General features: G+C 56.6%; 2 protein-coding genes across 2 annotated transcripts; both read left to right on the top strand.

The window, feature by feature from the left end:
- Positions 51-17,368, top strand: FBXO24 (F-box protein 24). Its single transcript, XM_021086233.1, is given in 20 exon segments — positions 51-2,183; positions 2,186-2,323; positions 2,583-2,681; positions 2,787-2,970; positions 4,181-4,419; positions 4,650-4,884; positions 5,947-6,105; positions 6,370-6,491; positions 6,736-6,867; positions 9,879-10,049; positions 10,383-12,397; positions 13,266-13,374; positions 13,814-14,072; positions 14,270-14,343; positions 14,962-15,086; positions 15,652-15,788; positions 16,100-16,371; positions 16,632-16,709; positions 16,841-17,011; positions 17,156-17,368. Coding segments are annotated over 11 exon segments (1,872 nt in total). The 5' UTR covers positions 51-2,153; the 3' UTR covers positions 10,746-12,397; positions 13,266-13,374; positions 13,814-14,072; positions 14,270-14,343; positions 14,962-15,086; positions 15,652-15,788; positions 16,100-16,371; positions 16,632-16,709; positions 16,841-17,011; positions 17,156-17,368.
- On the top strand, positions 12,080-17,374 carry PCOLCE (procollagen C-endopeptidase enhancer). The gene is made up of 9 exons (XM_003354474.4): positions 12,080-12,397; positions 13,266-13,374; positions 13,814-14,072; positions 14,962-15,086; positions 15,652-15,788; positions 16,100-16,371; positions 16,632-16,709; positions 16,841-17,011; positions 17,156-17,374. The coding sequence occupies exons 1-9, from the start codon at positions 12,303-12,305 to the stop codon at positions 17,320-17,322; spliced, it is 1,413 nt and encodes a 470-aa protein (XP_003354522.1). The 5' UTR covers positions 12,080-12,302; the 3' UTR covers positions 17,323-17,374.

An 18,325-nucleotide genomic window follows, 5' to 3' on the forward strand; every position in this document is an offset into this window, starting at 1 on the left:
GAACCCGCCGGGGGGGTGGGGACTCCGGCGCTGGAGTGAGGCGAGACACGGGAGGGGGACTAGAATGGAGCGCTCGCCAACGGCCGACGTTCCAGGCCGGCCCACCCCGCGCAGCCGCATCCAATCACAAATCTTAGGGGTGGAGATGGTCCAATCAGGTCCAGTCAGGAGGCGGGGACGCCGGCGCTCCACTTGAAATGATAGAGGCGGTGAAAAGCAAGGCCGTCTCTTTTTCCAACGAAGACAAATCGCAAGCCATACACAGGCGAGTGACTGTCGAGAAGGCCAATTAGATCCTCCAAAGGGAACCTGACCCGGCCTCTTCTCTGAGGGACGGCTCTATCTACCAATAGCATGGGCGAGAAGGCGGTCCCTTCACTAAGAAGGAGGCGGGTGAGCTAGAACTTTGAGACCGACGTAAAGAATGTGAGCGCTGCGTGTTGGGCAGGCTGGAAGGAGTAGAGGGACTGCAGTAGCGTGTGCGAGCTGGACATGTTAGGGAGCGAGCCTGCTGTGGTGGCAGCAGGCAGATTGTGGGTATAGGGGGAGCTGGAGGCAAGACGATATCTGAGGCCAGTGAACAGGGGGTCGTTGCAACCGCAGGGACCATGAATGTCATATCAGCTGCAGAGGCCGAGGCCCGGAGACAGTCTCCGGAGGCTGGGCGGACAGGCGGCTTCCCAGGGACCGGGGATGCCCAGCTCAACTCCTGGAGGGAGGGTTACGGGAGACCAGGAGATCCTCGAAAATAACCGCCCGATCTGCCCCCTTGCCCAAAGAAGTACGCCTGGGCAAATTGTGATGATCAGACCTGGGGGCTTAGTCTAGAAGGGACCTCATCTAGAAGAGGACCGCCGTTTCACAAACGAGGAAAGTGAGACAGAGGGAAGAGCTGTCAAGAGCAAACAGCAAGTTATCGACAGCTCGTTCTAGAGGCCAGGCTTCCTTCCCCCTGCATCAACTTTTGCAGTGGGCTTTTTTCTGTTCGCATCCTCTTCTTTGTCTCCCGAAGTGAAACTGAGTGGATAAAGGGGACCCAAATACAAGAGGAAGTTACCGATTCTTGCTCCGTCCACGGAGAGTCTTAACATCCTGTTAAGTGGCATAAGAACCCAATATAGTCCATTTAATTGGTTAATAGCTACCTAGCCACAAATAGCTCAAGGTTCTTTCCCATAAGTCACATCTCAGATGCTGACATTCCAGAACATTTATTGAGTTATTAAAATTCCATCCCAGGTGTCCCAAACTAGCTGTTTACTAGGCCCCCTGAATAAGGGAGTTTGATTGGCTGGCTGACAGTCTGTTCACCAGCAGAGTAAACGAATGAGTCTATAGTACTGTGCAGCTGAGGGCTGGTTGTCCAGGCCTGGATTCCTTGGAGTTCCGGGAAGATCCAGATATTCCTTGGTTGGACTGGTGCAGATCCTCTGCCCCCACAGGGACAGACACAGGCCCCACTCCTGCTGTTTCTCATCCGTGTCCCCCACCTGTCCCCTAAGACTAAGTGAACACCTTAGACTCTGGGAGAAATCCTACGCTTTCAGAGTAAACCTGTCCCTTCCTTCCACCTAATAGGCTGCCCTTTCTATGTGCAGTCATGTTATTGTCCCTGGAAAACTGTCCGCCTTTGGATGTGTTTCATGAGGCTGGAAAGCATGAGCTCAGTTGTACCCACTTTCATCTCATGTGTGCTTTCATGAGATAGGTGCTCTAGTTAGCAGGGTCACCTTCCCCCTCACCTGTCAAACTGAGTTTAAACTTTTTTTTTTATTTGAGTTTATATCTTTGAGGTAAAGATCCCGTGGAGGCTCTGGCCTGCTGAGATGTGAAGAATTCACCAGGGTTTCTCTACAGAATTAGTGCTAAAAAGGCATCAAGTGGAAAAACTTCCCACTACTCCCTGAAAGGCCTCATCTACCAGTAGTTCAGACTTTATTTCTCCTGTCACATGCATATTCCCTAAGCCACTGGGTGGCTAGAACTGCACTTGAACCAAGGAGCTAAGAGAAAATCCCGGGCAAGGTTGGGGAAAATAGGTCACAGTGGCTGGGTGGTGAGGTCACAGAGAGGTTTGTCTACCCCAGACTCCATGCGGGAGGGGCCTAGGAGGCAGAGGGGCCCCAGAGGTCCCCCAAGCCCAGGCAGGGGACATGGTGTGGGAAAGGCAGCAGGGACGGGGGCCAGGGAGCAGAGTACGAGGGGCCAAGGGGCCCGGAGAGATGAGGGCAGGAGCAGGGAGGGGGCAGTCAGGATGGTGAGGAGAAGCCGGAGACGGAAGCTGCAAAAGTTCACCGGGCTGTGCGGACGGGAGGGGCTCAGGGTGAGGGGGGGAAGGCGAGGGAAGGGCAGCAAGTCGGCAGCCAGAGGGCAGGGGAGGGACCGCTTGGAGAAGTCGGACCAGGAACCAGGTGGATGGGGAGGGGCGACCCTTGGATCTAGAGAGGAAAGATGGGAGGATATGACAGCACAGAGCTGGAAGTCAGAGCTGTGAACCCCCAAGATAGTGGTGAACAGAGAAAACGGAGACAGAGAGGCCTGACCCTCAGGGAAGCCCTGTGCGCGCCCTTCTCCTTGGGTAGGTGAAGTGGAGCTGCCCTTCGTGTGGCCCAGAGCCTGGGGGTGAAGAGAAGAAGGGGAGAGGAAACCCTATTTCTGTTCAGTTGTTTCCCCCAGAGCTGGTGAGTCTTTTTTTGGGGTGGGGGGGGCTTGGTGCTAAGACTAAAGGACTGGGGGCCAGATGGCTGAGGGGCCCCCACGACCCCTGCTTCTGCCCCTGCCCCCAGGTGGAGCACATCGTCTCCTTCCTCCCAGTCAGAGATGTGGTCGCTCTCAGCCAGACCTGCCACTACTTCCATGAAGTGTGCGACGCTGAGGGCGTGTGGAGACGCATCTGTCGCCGGCTCAGTCCTCGTCTTCGAGAGCAGGGTTCCGGGGTCCGGCCCTGGAAGAGAGCTGCCATTCTGAACTGTACACCTTCCCCAGAATCTCTAGTTGTCTCTGCCTCTGTCCTACCTTATTCCGGGATTCCTCCTGCTCCATAAAGTTGCCAGATGATCTTAGTCTTCCCGCCAACCTTCCAGGGCTCCCTTCTCTGGAAGGAATGCATTAGATTTAAACACACCCCATCAAGGACTTCCTCCAAGTCTCTAGGTCCGCTCTCAGACACATCACCCAGAGCCGCCACTGCCATGCCGTTACCATGCCCCGTCCCCTGCCATATTCAAACTCTTCCAAATCTTACCTTGAGATATTCTCACCTCCCCAGACCTACAGTTTTCACTCCCCTAAACCAGGACTTTCCAACTTTGTCACAATTACAATTTTGGGCCAAGTAACTCTTTGACGTGAGGGGCTGGAGTTCCCATTGTGGCTCAGCAGGTTAAGAACCAGACTAGTATCCATGAGGATGCGGGTTTGATCCCTGGCTTCGCTCAGTGGTTGAAGGACCCGGCGTTGCCATGAGTTGTGGTGTAGGTCACAGACATGGCTCGGATCCCGTGTTGCCGTGGCTGTGGTGCAGGCCGGCAGCTGCAACTCGGATTCAACCCCTAGCCTGGGAACCCCCATAAGGCTGCAGGTGCGGCCTTAAGAAGCAAAAGAAGAAATGAGGGGCTGTCCTTTGCATCGTAGGATGTTTAGCAACATTGCTGGCCTCTGCCCACTAGATACCGGTAGCACCTTCCCCAGGTGTGACAGCCAGTGTCCCATGAGGGACAGAAATCATCCCTGGGTTGAGAAATATGCTCTAACCCCCTTCCCCTCCCAGGAAGCCCCTATCCAATCTTTCTCTCTCACATGAAGGGAGATCCAGATGCCAGATCCAGAGCTAGCGGTGAGGGAGGGGTGCTGGTCTCTCCCAGTCATTCCTTTCCTCGCCTCTTTCTGCTTGTCTACAAATTCCTACATTTCCTTTGATGTCTCCGATGCAAGTTTGGACAAAGAAGTGCTCACTTAGAAGCACAGATAGGGCCCTGGGCTGAGGTGGGACAGAGAACTAAAGTTCAGACACGGGGCATCATTGCAGGCATCTTATAAGCTTTCCACATGCCCTTTGGAAGGGGTCTGTTCCCCTGAGCCTGGGGCTGGGAAGGAACTAAGCACCTCAGCATCTGAGAAATCTAGCTTGCCCAAGCTCTGACTCATCTCCCTTCAACCTCCCTCTCCTTCCCTCCTCCAGACACGAAGGGCCTGTATTTCCAGGCATTCGGAGGCCGCCGCCGCTGTCTCAGCAAGAGTGTAGCCCCCTTGCTGGCCCATGGCTACCGCCGCTTCTTGCCCACCAAGGACCACATCTTCATTCTTGACTACGCGGGGACCCTCTTCTTCCTCAAAAATGCCCTGGTCTCCTCCACCCTAGGCCAGATCCAGTGGAAGCGGGCCTGCCGCTATGTTGTGCTGTGTCGCGGAGCCAAGGATGTGAGTAGCAGGTCTCCAACCACCGAGACCCCACCTCTCTTCCCGGTACCCAGGGCCCACACCAGTCCTGAGGCGTCATCCTCAGGAGAGCCGCCCTCCCTGACCAGGAACGGGAAACCAAGCCTGCATTTCCCAAGCCAAGTATCTCACCTCCCACACCAGGATCCAGCTGCCCCGGCCTCATCCACTGCAGGGCCCCGGATCCCGGATCCCTTTGTCTTTTCCTACAGTTTGCCTCGGACCCAAGATGTGACACCGTTTACCGTAAATACCTCTACGTGTTGGCCACTCGGGAGCAGCCGGGAGTGGTGGGCTCGACCGGCAGCCGGACCTGCGACTGTGTCGAGGTCTACCTGCAGTCCAGTGGGCAGCGGGTCTTCAAGATGACCTTCCACCACTCCATGAGCTTCAAACAGATTGTGCTGGTTGGTCAGGAGACCCAGCGGGCTCTGCTGCTCCTCACAGGTGAGGCTGGGAGCAGGGGTTTGCAAATTGTTTGCTGCAGATTTCCCAGAACCTGCTGCAGGGGGTGGGGAGGGAGGCCTCTCACACAGGAATCTGTGTGCCACCTCGTCCTGGACTCGGACCAAGGCACTCTGCTTTTGTTTTTCTCCTGGTCTAAGAGTCTACATCGCGTGTCATAGGAATAAAGGGCCCTGCTGCAAAAAATAGTTGGGAATCCACTGTTCTAGTGAATGCCTGACTTTTTTTGTCTTTTTAGGGCCAAACCCGCGGCATATGGAGGTTCCCAGCGAGGGGTCCAATCAGAGCTGTAGCCACTGGCCTACACCACAGCCACAGCAACACGGGATCCGAGCCGCATCTGCAACCTACACTACGCTCATGGCAACGCGGGATCCATAACCCACTGCACGAGGTCAGGGATCAAACCCACAACCTCATGGTTCCTAGTCAGATACATTTCCGCTGTGCCACGACGGGAACTCCCTGGTTTTTTTTTTTTGGTTTTTTTTTTTGTGCCATGCCCACAGCATACGGAAGTTCCTGGGCCAGGGATCAAACCCATGCCACAGCAGTGAAAATGCTGGATCCTTTAACCACTAGGCCAGCAGGGAATTCTGAACGCCTGCTTTTTAAAATGCTAATTTCCCCAACCTCCCTGCCAGGCACTGTACTTTATACCCAAAACTTTCTCAGTGTTCCTCCTACTTGACCACACTCTCAAGCCTGAGAGCCTGGTCTCAGGACCTTCTGCTGAGCAGGGCCCTGAATCCCCAGAGGGCCTTCTTCCCAACACTCAAACTGGATCCAGCTGCTAGGTTTTCTCTCCACTCTTCGCTCACACTGAGGTCCCCTGGTTGATTTGTGGGGGTGGTGAGGGCTGGAGTCTGGGGAACCTGAGGTCCCTCTTTCCTTATTTCATCTCTACCCTTTTTCTTCCAAGCCCACTCCAGGGCAGTAAATGTCTCGTCCTGTGTGGCTTAGGGATTCTCTTGGGCAGTTCATGTGGATATTGGAGGGTCCCCCCCAACACGCAATTGTCTGCTTCCCCGCCCCCTCCCCCAGAGGAAGGAAAGATCTACTCTTTGGTAGTGAATGAAACCCAGCTGGACCAGCCACGCTCCTACACAGTCCAGCTGGCCCTGAGGAAGGTGTCCCGCTGCCTCCCGCACCTGCGCGTGGCCTGCATGGCTTCCAACCAGAGCAGTACTCTCTACATCACAGGTAAGAACCACCTCCCTTCTTCTCCAGACCCCAACCTCAGGCAGACCGTCCAGATAGACACCCTCCCTCGACCTTGTTCCAGCTCTCTGGGGAACCCTGAGGGCATCCTAGAAAAACATGTGTTTAGGTTCCCAGACCCCATAGCTGGTGCATTTCTAGTGGGTGTGAGACTCCCCACATCTTGCCTCTTCCATCCCAGGTAGGGCCTTATCTCTAGGAAATGGGTGCCCAAAGCTGCTGAGCTGAGGGCTCCCGACCCCCCAGACCAGGGGGGAGTGTATTTTGAGGTGCATACCCCAGGGGTGTATCGTGATCTCTTTGGGACCCTTCAAGCCTTTGACCCCCTGGACCAGCAGATGCCGCTGGCGCTCTCACTGCCTGCCAAGGTAGGATCCTGGAGGGGCGGGGCAGACCAGAGGGGGCGGGGCCTTAGGGACTGAAAGGCACCCAAGGTCTGACATATGAGCAGGAATCAAAAGATGGATCAGGGAGGGACAGGGGACCCAGGGAGGAGGGTGACTTAGAGGGCAAGACCGAAAGAAAGCCATCGGCTGGGGATGGCAGGTTAGCAGCTCAGAGTTCCTCCCGAGACAACTGAAGGCCCACCTCCCCTTCTGTCTTACCTCCTAGATCCTATTCTGTGCTCTTGGTTACAATCACCTTGGCCTGGTGGATGAATTTGGCCGAATCTTTATGCAGGGAAATAACAGATATGGGCAGCTGGGCACAGGGGACAAAATGGACCGAGGGGAACCCACACAGGTGAGACTGCCTCCCAGCTACTCTCATCCTCACCCCCTTCCTCTAATTCACTAACCTCTGAATCTCTCCATTTTCCCAATTTCCATATAATCCACTTTCTACTCCCCAGAAATTAGGCCAACCAGTATGTAATGCCTGCGATACTGTTGCGTGTCTGACCCAGGGTTGGAACCAGGAGGTGTGTTCTGTGTGGTGTGGCGCTGTCAGTTCAGGAGGAGTTTAGTGAAGCGGGGACAGGTGGGTGGGCTGAGGTAACTAGAGGAGGTGAGATGGGAGCAGGGCCTAGTGCATTCGATAGGATTTGGGTGGGTGCAGGAGAAGGCATTCTGTGTGATGACGATGCGACAGAGCTTACATGTGCCTGGGACAGTGGCAGGGTGTATGTTTGGAAATTGGTAGCTACGAGGTGATGTGGGTGGTTGCGAGTCTACAGAAGTGTGGATTTGGGAAAGTGTCCTTGCAGGTTCCCAAGCAGGCCCTGAATGATTGAGAACAGGTTACCTGGCTAGAGGGCCCATGGGGAGTCTGTTGATTGACACCAAGCACTTGAGATAAGGGCCTGGGGCTGGAATGATGTTAGCGAAAACAGAAAGGAACGGATTGGTGAAGTGTTTCCAACGAAAATGAAGAGCCTTGGAGTTCCCGTCTTGGCTCAGTGGTTAACGAACGCAACTAGCATCCATGAGGACGCAGGCTCAGAGCCCGAGTTGCTGTGGCTGCGACGTAGGCCGGCAGATGAAGCTCCGATTTAACCCCTAACCTGGGAACCTCCATGTGCTGCTGGTGCGGCCCTAAATGACTAAAAAAAAAAAAAAGAAGAGCCTCTGCAAGCTGATGAGATACGAGGACAGTGAGCTAGACCAGAGGTGGCTCTATGGCCCATAAACATGGGGGTTGGAAAGGAATGCTGGTTTGAGGAAAGAATGTGAATGTGGACTTTCCTGCAGGGAGAGTAAACCATTAGAGTAGAAAGTAGCTGGATTCCAAGCTGGAACAAGGTTAAAAGCAACAAAAGGAGAGACAGAGGAGCAAAGCTTGGGGGCAGATTTTGCCATTGTGGGCAGAGGGAGTGCGAGCTGACTCAGAGACAGAGACACACCCTCAGAGGCCAGATCCCAGAAGCCCCAGGCACAGGAAGGTTCACACAGGAGGGGTGACATGGTGACAGTGATAATGTAGGAACATACTCACTGACATGAAAAGGTGGTTGAGTCGTATTTCTAAGTAAAAAAAAAAAAAATCATAAAAAATTTCATGAAATGGCTTATACAGCACAATCCCATTTCTGTTTAAAACATACCCCTTGGGGAGTTCCTGTCGTGGCTCAGTGGTTAACGAATCCGACTAGGAACCATGAGGTTGCGGGTTCGATCCCTGGCCTCGCTCAGTGGGTTAAGGATCCGGCATTGCCGTGAGCTGTGGTGTAGGTCACAGATATGGCTCAGATCCCGCATTGCTGTGGCTCTGGCATAGGCGAGTGGCTACAGCTCTGATTAGACCCCTAGCTGGGAACCTCCATATGCTGTGGATGTGGCCCTAAAAAAGACAAAATACCAAATATATATATATATATGTGTGTGTGTGTGTGTATATATATGTGTGTGTGTGTGTGTGTGTGTGTGTGTGTGTATATGTGTGTGTGTGTGTGTATACATATATATATATATAAAATTATATATACCCTTGGGAGTTCCCACTGTGGCTCATAAGGTTAGAGACCCAATGTTGTCTCTGTGAGGATGCAGGTTCAGGATTGGGCGTTGCAGTATAGGTCAAAGATGCAGCTTCGATCTGGTGTGGCTGTGGCTGCAGTGAAGGCTGCAGCTGCAACCCCAATTCAACCTCTGGCCTGGGGATTTCAATATGCCACAGGTGCGGCCATAAAAAAAATTTTTTTTTAAATATATGTGTGTGTGTGTGTGTGTGTGTGTGTGTGTGTGTGTGTGTGTGTGTATACCCTTTGTTGGGAGTTCCCTGAGGTCTAGTGGTTAGGACTTGGTGCTTTCATCACTGCGGCCAGGGTTCAATCTCTGGGCTGAAATCCCACATCAAGCCGCTGCACAATACAGCCAAAAAAGACAAAAACAAAAACAAAACTACTTACCTGTATAAGTCTGTATAAGCAACAGTGAGGAGGACTCTCCAGCCAGATGTTAATAGTGCATGGGGGGGGGCTTCCAGTGATTTTGGGGAAAAAAATTATAGTTGATTTACATTCCAATGATTTTTCAATTAGTTTTGGCTTGCCAATATTTTATAATTTTCCTATAACGCCCATAAATGATTTATCTATACGTCTTCAAAATTAAAGCGCTCACAGTCTCAGGAGCAACGTGCAAGAGAGGCTCTGGGATTTGGCTGCTGGGAGGTCAAGTGCCTTTGGAGAGCTGTCATAGCATAGGAGAGAGAAAAACCAGATCACAGAAGGTTCAGGCAAGACTGGCTGTGGTGAGAACAAGAATGTGGCCCATCTCTGATCACCTAGCCAGCCCTGCTGCCTAAAAGGCAGAGGAAGGAGCAGCAGGAATCAGGTGGAAAATCAGGTTTTTCCAAAACAGGGTGGCCATTTCGAAAGATAATGTTATGACTAACTAACAGCGACGCTAGGAGGGAAGGAAGGCAGGTCCTTAGAGAGGAGCGCTCTTCCTCCCCAAGGCTGGCAGGCAGGATGAGACAGTGATGGGCAGAGGCATGGGGGTGAGACGAGGGAGCAGAGAGCAGGCCCTGGCCTCAGGCAAGAAGCCTGTCTTCCAGGGAGAAAGAGGAGGGACCCAGAGCCGCGCACGCACGTCGTCAGCCTGTGGCTACAGGGGAACAGAGGAGGAGAGACTGCTGCCAGTCTGCAGTCAGCAGGGCAGACCTCGTAGGGGAGGGGGGTGTATTTCAGGTCCCAGTTCCTGCCCCTCTAGCTTCCCAAGATTCTGCCCTGAGTCCTTCTGTCACTCTTGTCCAACCTGGGCCCCTGGTCCCTTGGGGTTCCCTGCTTAGCGACCCTGGCCCTGTGTCCTCAGGTACATTATCTGCAACGCCCCATCGCCCTGTGGTGTGGCCTCAACCATTCCCTGGTGCTGAGCCAGGGCTCAGACTTCAGCAAGGAGCTGCTGGGCTGTGGCTGTGGGGCCGGAGGCCGCCTCCCTGGCTGGCCTAAGGGGAGTGCCTCCTTCGTCAAGCTCCACGTCAAGGTCAGAGCCAGGTCGCCCAGGTGGGCAGCCAGGGAGGGACGGAGCAATAGGGCCAGGTAGCCCCCAGGGCTGTAGCTGGGCCCCCCACAGGGACCCAGGGGCCCCGTTTCCCAGCACCACCCACCTCCCTTTCCTGCCACGTACTGGGGCTCCAGGCTCCCTCCCTGAGCTGACCCTGCTGGCCCTCTCTGACCTCACACAACCTTGCGGCTCAGCCAGCCAGCTGCCTTGCTGGCTCAGGAGGGCTGGTCCGAGAGGGAGGAACGCAACAGCTGGGCTTCCTGGGAGCCCCTGGTCAAGGCCCCACTCAGCCATGCCCGTCTCTCCTCCAAGGTCCCTCTGTGTGCCTGCTCCCTCTGCTCTACCAGAGAGTGCCTCTACATGCTGTCCAGCCATGACATTGGGCACCAGCCTGCCTACCGGGACCTACCAGCCAGCAGGGTGCTGGGGACCGCCGAGCCCAGCCTGGGGGCCGGAGCACCCCAGGACCCTGGGGGCGCGGCCCGGGCCTGTGAGGAGTACCTCAGCCAGATCCACAGTTGCCCCACGTTGCAGGACCGCATGGAGAAGATGAAGGAGATCGTGGGCTGGATGCCCCTGATGGCTGCACAGAAGGATTTCTTCTGGGAGGCCCTGGACATGCTGCAGAGGGCTGCCGGAGGGGTTGGCCAAGGCCCCCCGACCCCCGAGAGCTGACCACCCGCCTCCTAGTCTCACCCCTGGAGGGAGAGTCCGGCCCTGGGCCAGGGGCGAAGGAGAGGTGGAGCGGGGGACAGTGTGTGCGCGTGGGGAGGGGACGCGGGGGGTGGGGCCTGCTAGCCACGCCAGGGTGGGCAGGGAACTGTTTTGTAAAATGTTCAGGGGCTGCCCAGGAGGGGCCCCCAACCTGACTATCATGGACAAAAGATTTGATGGACAAATAGAATAAAAGGCTGAAGCAAGGCCCGGTTTGGAAGCCTGGGGCCTGGGAGGAACACGGGGCAGGGGGTGGCAGATCTGCCACGCCGGGCTCGGTGGACGAGGAAGGGCAGGACCGTGGACAGGCAGGCGGGCGGAACAGATGCAGCAGCTTGAGCCGTCAGTTGCTACAGAACCGCCAGCACCTGGATCCTTCAGCTTCCTTTCCCCTCCAAGCCAAGCCCGAGACCCGACGCCCCACCCTCTGGGACGAGACCTGGTTCCCCGCCTCACCCCACCCCCGCCTCCGTGGGTCCTCCACCCACCAGACGCAAGAAGCCGCTGCCTTCTGACCAGAAAGCTTCCTACCCACCTCCCTTCTTCTCTATGAAGTCAACCCCCTGCTCTCTCCTCCTCCTATTTACCTTCCAGTCCAGATCTAATCTTTCTCTCTCTCTCTCTTTTTTTTTTTTTTTTGTCTTTTTGCCATTTCTTGGGCCACTCCTGCAACACATGGAGGTTCCCAGGCTAGGGGTCTAATCAGAGCTATAGCTGCTGGCCTATGCCAGAGCCACAGCAATGCGGGATCCGAGCCATGTCTGCAATCCTTAACCCACTGAGCAAGGCCAGGGATCAAACCCACAACGTCATGGTTCCTAGTCGGATTTGCTAACCACTGAGCCACGACGGGAACTCCTTACTTCCTTTCCACTCCATCCTCCTCTTCATCAACAGGGAACACACACCTTTTATTTATGTACTAAGGCTCCGTGCCCCACACCCACACCTCCAAATGTTTGGGAGAGAAGAAGGGTGAGCAGAAGTCTCTCTCTGTGGAGCAGACAGTAGAAATTTGAAGTGGAAAATAAACTGGAGCTGGGGGTGGTCAGGAAGAGGGTAAGTAATTAGAGGTTGGGTGTCCAGGGAAGGGCTTCCTCTGGGTACTGAGAAGTGGGAATGGGGAGAATCATGGGTGGGCTGGAGAGTCCTTGGGAAAGACCAGAGGCTGAGTTGGAAGGATGCTTGGGCACTGGACAGAGCGGGCTTCCAGATGACATTTCTGGATTGCCTGGCCGAGGCCGAGAGCCTGATGCTCCCTCTGCCCTTTGTTGCTCCACCCCCTCCTAGGTCAGTATTTACGTGTCCTGGACCTAGAGAGGCCCCTGGACTCGCCACTGTCCCGGCTCTACGCTCCCCGTCCCGCCTTCCCCGCCGCCCGCCCCACTGGCCAGTCCCCACGCCCACACGCCCGAGGCTGCCTCATCTGGCACTGATTATCCCTGCCGCTGCCGCTGCCGCTGCTCAACTCAGCTGCTGCCTCTGTCTTGAGGACCCCAGCGCCTCTCCCCCCCGACCATGCTGCCTGCTGCCACCGCCTCCCTCTTGGGGCCCCTCCTCACTGCCTGGGCTCTGCTGCCTTTTGCCCAGGGCCAGACCCCCAACTACACCAGGTAGGTCTCTTGGCACCTTGCAGACAGCTTGAGTCAGTTTCAAATCTCCGATTCTGGGGGTGGGGGTGGGGGGGTGGGGATATGCCTGTGTATCTTGCAGATTCTTTTGCTAACATAACAACCCCCCACCTCCCAGAGCCCCCACCCTCCTTGGGTCCCCAAGTCCTCCCTCCCTGCTGCAAGACCATTGTCTCCTGCAGGTCACCACTGCTCCCCATTCCTCTAACCTCCGTCTTCTGACCTCTGAGTCTCCCCATCTATCCAGACCCTTGGCCCCCCATGGAACCTGAGAACACCAAGACCTTGAACTTGCCTGGATTCCAGGAGGGAATTAGAGATGGGGAATGGGGTTGGGGAAGAGGGGCCTGTGAGGGGGAGACCTGGAAATCAGACACTCAGATATTTAGCTGGCACAGGAGCAGGGCAAAGGTTGGGAGCTCAGGGAGCCCAGTCTCCAGGTTCAATCTGAGGGCCCTCGCTGCTGCTTCTCCCTCATCTCCCCGCCCCCTACTCCCACCCCCCCCTTCGCCTCGTGGCTCTGTCCACATCTGGAAGTAGTTAGGCGGCTCCTGTCCCTGACTGCCAAGCAGGGCGAGGGGGGAGAATGAGGAAGGGGGGCCGAGGAGGATTCCGGGAATTCCTGTTGGGTGGGGGTGGGGACTCCGAAGGGCTGGAGGGACAGCCAAGTTGCTGGCCCCACTTTTTCCTGATCCTCGGCCGGAGTATTTCCTCCTCCAGTCCCGTCCCGGCTGCGGAGGCGCCCCAGATCCCTTGGGCCTTTCTCCCTCCTTGGCCTCTCCATCCTCATTCCCCTCTCCCGGTCTCCCCACTGCTCCCCCACATGGTTGACCTCTCTTCTGTTCTCCAGACCTGTGTTCCTGTGTGGAGGGGATGTGACCGGGGAGTCGGGTTACCTGGCAAGTGAGGGTTTCCCTAACCTCTACCCCCCCAATAAGGAGTGCATCTGGACAATAACGGTGAGAAGGCCCCCCGGCCACTGCCCCCTGGTCAAAGTCCTGTCAAGGTCTCCCGGGTGGCCAAAGGCCTGACTGCAGAGGGAACCCCACTCCCCTCCCCAGAAGCACAACCACCTCTCCCTGGGGAAGTCCAAGCTCCCCGCCTCTGGTCAGTGATGGCATCAGTGATGGCATCCGAGCCGGTAGTAACACGCGTCAAGTATCCTCACACCTTCCCTCAGAGGCTGCATCTCCATTCCAAACTTCACGCCCGCCGCTCTAGTCTCTCCACAGACCTCGGGTCTCGTCCCCTGCCCAAGCCCTCCACTCCACACCCTGATGGGGTCCCCTCCCCCTTAGGCCCAATTTCTATAGAAACTGCTTGGGGAAAGGGACGTGCCCTCGGCCCAGTCGTGCTGGGCCTGACTTTGCGGGTCCCCATCCCTGTCCCCACCATCAGGTCCCTGAGAGCCAGACTGTGTCCCTCTCCTTCCGAGTCTTTGACCTGGAGCTGCACCCCTCCTGCCGGTACGATGCTCTGGAGGTCTTTGCCGGGTCTGGAACCTCGGGTCAGCGGCTCGGACGCTTCTGCGGAACCTTCCGGCCGGCGCCCTTAGTCGCCCCTGGCAACCAGGTGACCCTGAGGATGACATCGGACGAGGGCACGGGAGGACGAGGCTTCCTGCTCTGGTACAGCGGGCGGGCCACCTCCGGCACTGGTGAGACCTCCCTCACCTCCGCCTTCCCCCTCTCCTGGCCCCGCCCCCGGCGCAGGCCCCACCCCGCCTTAACCTCCACCCCAAGAGCCTGGAGCCCCCATTGCCTCCCTTACCCTTTTTCCTCACTAACTGCCCCTTCAGTCCCTCCTCCCCGTCTTCTCTCCCCTTCCTCCCGCTCCCACCCACCCCTCTTCCAGGCCCCCCCCAGGCGCAAGGCGGAAATGGGTCACCGACCCGCGGGTGGAATGGGCGGCCTGGGGTTACTGGGACGGTGAGTAACTGCCCGCCCCCGTCCGCAATCGGGCTCCCTCAGACGGGCGCGAGGGGGCACTCCAGGCTGGGGGACTAGGTTCCCCCGACCCGGAGCCCCCTACACCCAGCCCGGGGCTCCCGATTGCGGTCCCATCACCCCCTCCTGGCGGCAGAAGTCTCCCGTTAAGTGTTTAAGGCAGGGACTTCTCCAAAGGGGCCTCGGGGGCTGTGCCCCAATTTGAGGGCACCCTCACAACACGAGGACTCGCCAGCCTCGAAAGAGACTTTGCTGCCGGGCCGGGGAGATGGGATCTCCCAGGGGAAGAGAAGCGATGTGGCCTCGGGTCAGGGGGAGGGGCAAGAAGGGAGCGTGCCCAGTCAATTCCTCTTCCCCCTCCCCCCCCCACCCCGTCCGGCTGGGTGCCTGGCGGTGCAAGACCTTATCCGCTGCGGTCCAAGACCTCCTGGAGCCCCGCTCCTCCGAGCCCCATCTCTGCTAACCTTACCTCCCCTCCTCCCCGTCTTCTCGAGACCCAGACATCTGAGCTTTCTGCACGGGCTCCCAGTCTAGAGCTCTCCTCCAGCTGACCGAGGGTCTCCACTGCCCCCCACCCCCACTCCTCTCTCCCCTCCCCAGAGCACCAATTTTGCGGGGGGCGGCTGGAGAAGGCCCAGGGAACCCTGACCACGCCCAACTGGCCCGAGTCCGATTACCCCCCGGGCATCAGCTGTTCCTGGCACATCATCGCGCCCCCGGACCAGGTACTGACCCCCTGCTCGGGCTGCCCCCGGGGATCCAGGCGGCGTTCTCCAGCATGCAGCCTGCAAAGACTTACTGAACGTCTACTATGTCCCGAGCACTGAGCTTGACATAGTGGGGAGCAAAACCAGACCCAGACCTGCTTTCACCCAAACAAAAATTGTAAAATCACAACTGTGAGGAGAGCCTTACGAGAGCGAGGTACCCAATGCCGACATATATACTGACTGGTGTGTGTGTGGGTGTGGGTGTGGGTGTGGTGTGGTGTGTGTGTAGGTGGTGGTGGTGGAGGAGATGGATTCTAGCTAGGTTCGTTCCTTGAGAATGAGCCCGGATTTGACCTTGCGGACTACGGCGACCGACGCCACTGCAGGGCTTCCGTGGATGTGTGTGTTCCTCAGAGCTGTGGTTTGAATGCATTAAGAGGAGAGCACGAAGGGACGTGGGAGAAGAGAGAGGAGACCACCGCAAACTTCCGGGAGGCGGAGGCGGGGTGGAGGTGAGAACTCCGCGCCCTTGGCCGCCCGGGGTCCCGCCGCGCAGCCTCCGCCTCTGCCCCGCCGCCAGGTGATCTCACTGACCTTCGGGAAGTTTGATCTGGAGCCCGACTCCTACTGCCGCTACGACTCGGTCAGCGTGTTCAACGGAGCCGTGAGCGACGACGCCAAGCGACTGGGGAAGTTCTGCGGCGACAAGGCCCCAGGGTGAGGGGGCGGGACCTGGGTGGGCGTCCCCGCGGCTCCGCCGCCGCAGGTGCGGGAGGGGCGGGGCTTAGCCGAAGACTCGGGACACGAACCTGGCTGCCCGGAACGGGTGGGCGGAGCAGAGAGCGGGCCCGGCGGATATCGAGGCTTGGCGCCTGCCAGGGGTCCGCGATCTAAAGGCGAGCGGCGCTTGCGAAATCGGGAAGCTAAGGCAGCCAACCCAGGGGCAGAGGTTAAAAGGCCACCGGCCCGGTTAGGGGGCACGAGGCGCTGCCCGCCTGACGCCTCCCCCACTGCCCCTCCGCCCGCAGCCCCATCTCCTCCGAAGGGAACGAGCTCCTCGTCCAATTCGTCTCGGACCTCAGCGTCACGGCCGACGGCTTCTCGGCCTCCTACAGGACCCTGCCGCGGGGCGCCACCGAGAAAGCGCCAGCCCAGAGCCCGGGGGAGGACGCCCGGCCAAGTCCCCCGCTCCTCGGCCCAGGCCCCAAGCCCGGAGCCGGGCCCAAAGTCAAGCCTGAACTCCCACCTGAGGAGAAACCGAAGGCCGCGCCCAAGGCGGAGGCAACTCCGGCGGGCTCCGGTGAGTCTGAAAAGGGATAGGAAGCGGAGGCCGACAGAAGGACCTGTATCTTTCTGCGCCCTTTCATTCCTTGTCCATTCACACAGCACTCACTGGTGCCATCTCTGTGCTAATGGCTGATACTGAGTCCTGCGACCCCAAACAGGATCGCATTCTGAACAAGTTCGAAGCAATGCTTTTGTGGGGATGGTGGTCCTTCCTACCTGCTGGGTAGGTCACCCTCCACGAACTCCACAGACAATGCCCCCCCTCCCCACCAGATGGACCCAGTGTCCCCTGCCCAAAGCAGTGCCGAAGGACAGGCACGTTGCAGAGCAACTTCTGTAACAGCAACCTGGGTAAGAAGCCCCATACCCCAGCTCTGCCCTTCCAACACCTGTAACCTCCCTTCCTGACCCCCAAGTTCCCCCCTCCTTCTGGTTCCAATCCTGTCCTCCTGTCTCCACACCTCTCCCTTTATCTTCCTCAGTGGTGACGGCAACAGTGAAGTCCATGGTTCGGGGCCCTGGGGAGGGCCTCACAGTCACCGTCAGTCTCATTGGTGTTTACAAAACCGGAGGCCTGGACCTGCCCTCTCCACCCACTGACACTTCCCTGAAGTTTTATGCACCCTGCAAGCAGTGTCCCCCCATGAAGAAAGGTAATGGAGATGTGGGGAAATGTAGAGGAGGACTTAGCCTCATGAAAATGACAGAGGTGACAACATCTGAGGTGCTGGGATGAGGAGGCACATCTGTAAGGTCTCTGTTACATGAACTCTCAATCCCTCCCTCCCTCTCCCTAGGAACCAGTTATCTGATGATGGGCCAGGTGGACGAGAACAGAGGTCCCATCCTTCCTCCAGAGAGCTTCGTGGTTCTCTACCGGCCCAACCAGGACCAGATCCTCACCAACCTCGCCAAGAGGAGGTGCCCTTCCCAGCCTGTTCAGGCTGCTGAGTCCCAGGCCTGAGCCCTAGGCACCCCTTTCTTATCCAAATAAATGTTTCTTGACTGAAGAAGGAGCCACATCTCCATGTCTGTGGTTTTAGTGCTCATCTTGGAGCGGATCTGTTTTCACTCATTAAACTGCACAGAGAGAAGTTCCCATTGTGGCTCAGTGGGTTAAGAACCCAACTACTATCCATGAGGATGCAGGTTCAATCCCTGGCTCAGTGGGTTAAGGATCTGGTGTTACTGCAAGCTGGAGTGTAGGTTGTAGATGTGGTTCAGATCCAGCAGATTTGGCATTGCTGTAGGGCCACAGCTGCAGCTCCAGTTCGACCCCTTGCCTGGGAACTTCCATATGCTGCAGGTGCAGCCCTAAAAGGACAGGAAAAAAAAAAAAAAAAAAAAAAACCTCCACAGTTACCATACAGAAGAATGTAAGTCAAATCTTGTCACCCCTTTGCTCAAAATCCTCCCATATTCCTAACACACACATACAAACACACAAAAATGGTAACTATGCAAAGGTAATGGATATGTAAATTAGCTTGATAATCTTCTCACAATGTATACATATATCAAAACATCAAATTGTACACCTTAAATTATACAATTTTTGGAGTTCCCTGGTGGCTCAGCAAGTTAATTATCCGGCATTGTCACTGCTGTTGCTGTGGTCATTGCTGTGGTGATGGTTCAATCCCTGGCCCTGGATACACATACATACACACACGTACACAGAATTTTTATGTTAAGGATATCTAGTTTTTTTTTTAGTTGTTTTATTTAGGAAGGGCTGTTCCTTTTTTTTTTTTTTTTGAAGCAGGGGGGCCACACCCACGGCACATGGAGGTTCCCTGGCTAGGAGTCCAATCAGAGCTCTTGCTGCCAACCTACACCACAGCCAGAGCAATGCCTGAACTGAGCCGCATCTGCGACCTACACCACAGCTCACAGCAAGAAGGGATCGAACCCGCAACCTCATGGTTCCTAGTCGGATTCGTTTCCGCTGCGCCACGACAGGAACT

This window comes from Sus scrofa, chromosome 3 (assembly GCF_000003025.6).
Source record: "Sus scrofa isolate TJ Tabasco breed Duroc chromosome 3, Sscrofa11.1, whole genome shotgun sequence".
NCBI lineage: Eukaryota > Metazoa > Chordata > Mammalia > Artiodactyla > Suidae > Sus > Sus scrofa.

What these genes read in the sequence shown, in the direction of transcription:
- PCOLCE (XM_003354474.4), top strand. Translation starts at nt 12,303, where the DNA reads ATGCTGCCTGCTGCCACCGCCTCCCTCTTGGGGCCCCTCCTCACTGCC. An exon ending in TCATCGCGCCCCCGGACCAG is followed by an intron (nt 15,087 to 15,651) that starts GTACTGACCCCC and finishes CCCCGCCGCCAG; the next exon opens with GTGATCTCACTGACCTTCGG. An exon ending in GGCAACTCCGGCGGGCTCCG is followed by an intron (nt 16,372 to 16,631) that starts GTGAGTCTGAAA and finishes CCTCCCCACCAG; the next exon opens with ATGGACCCAGTGTCCCCTGC.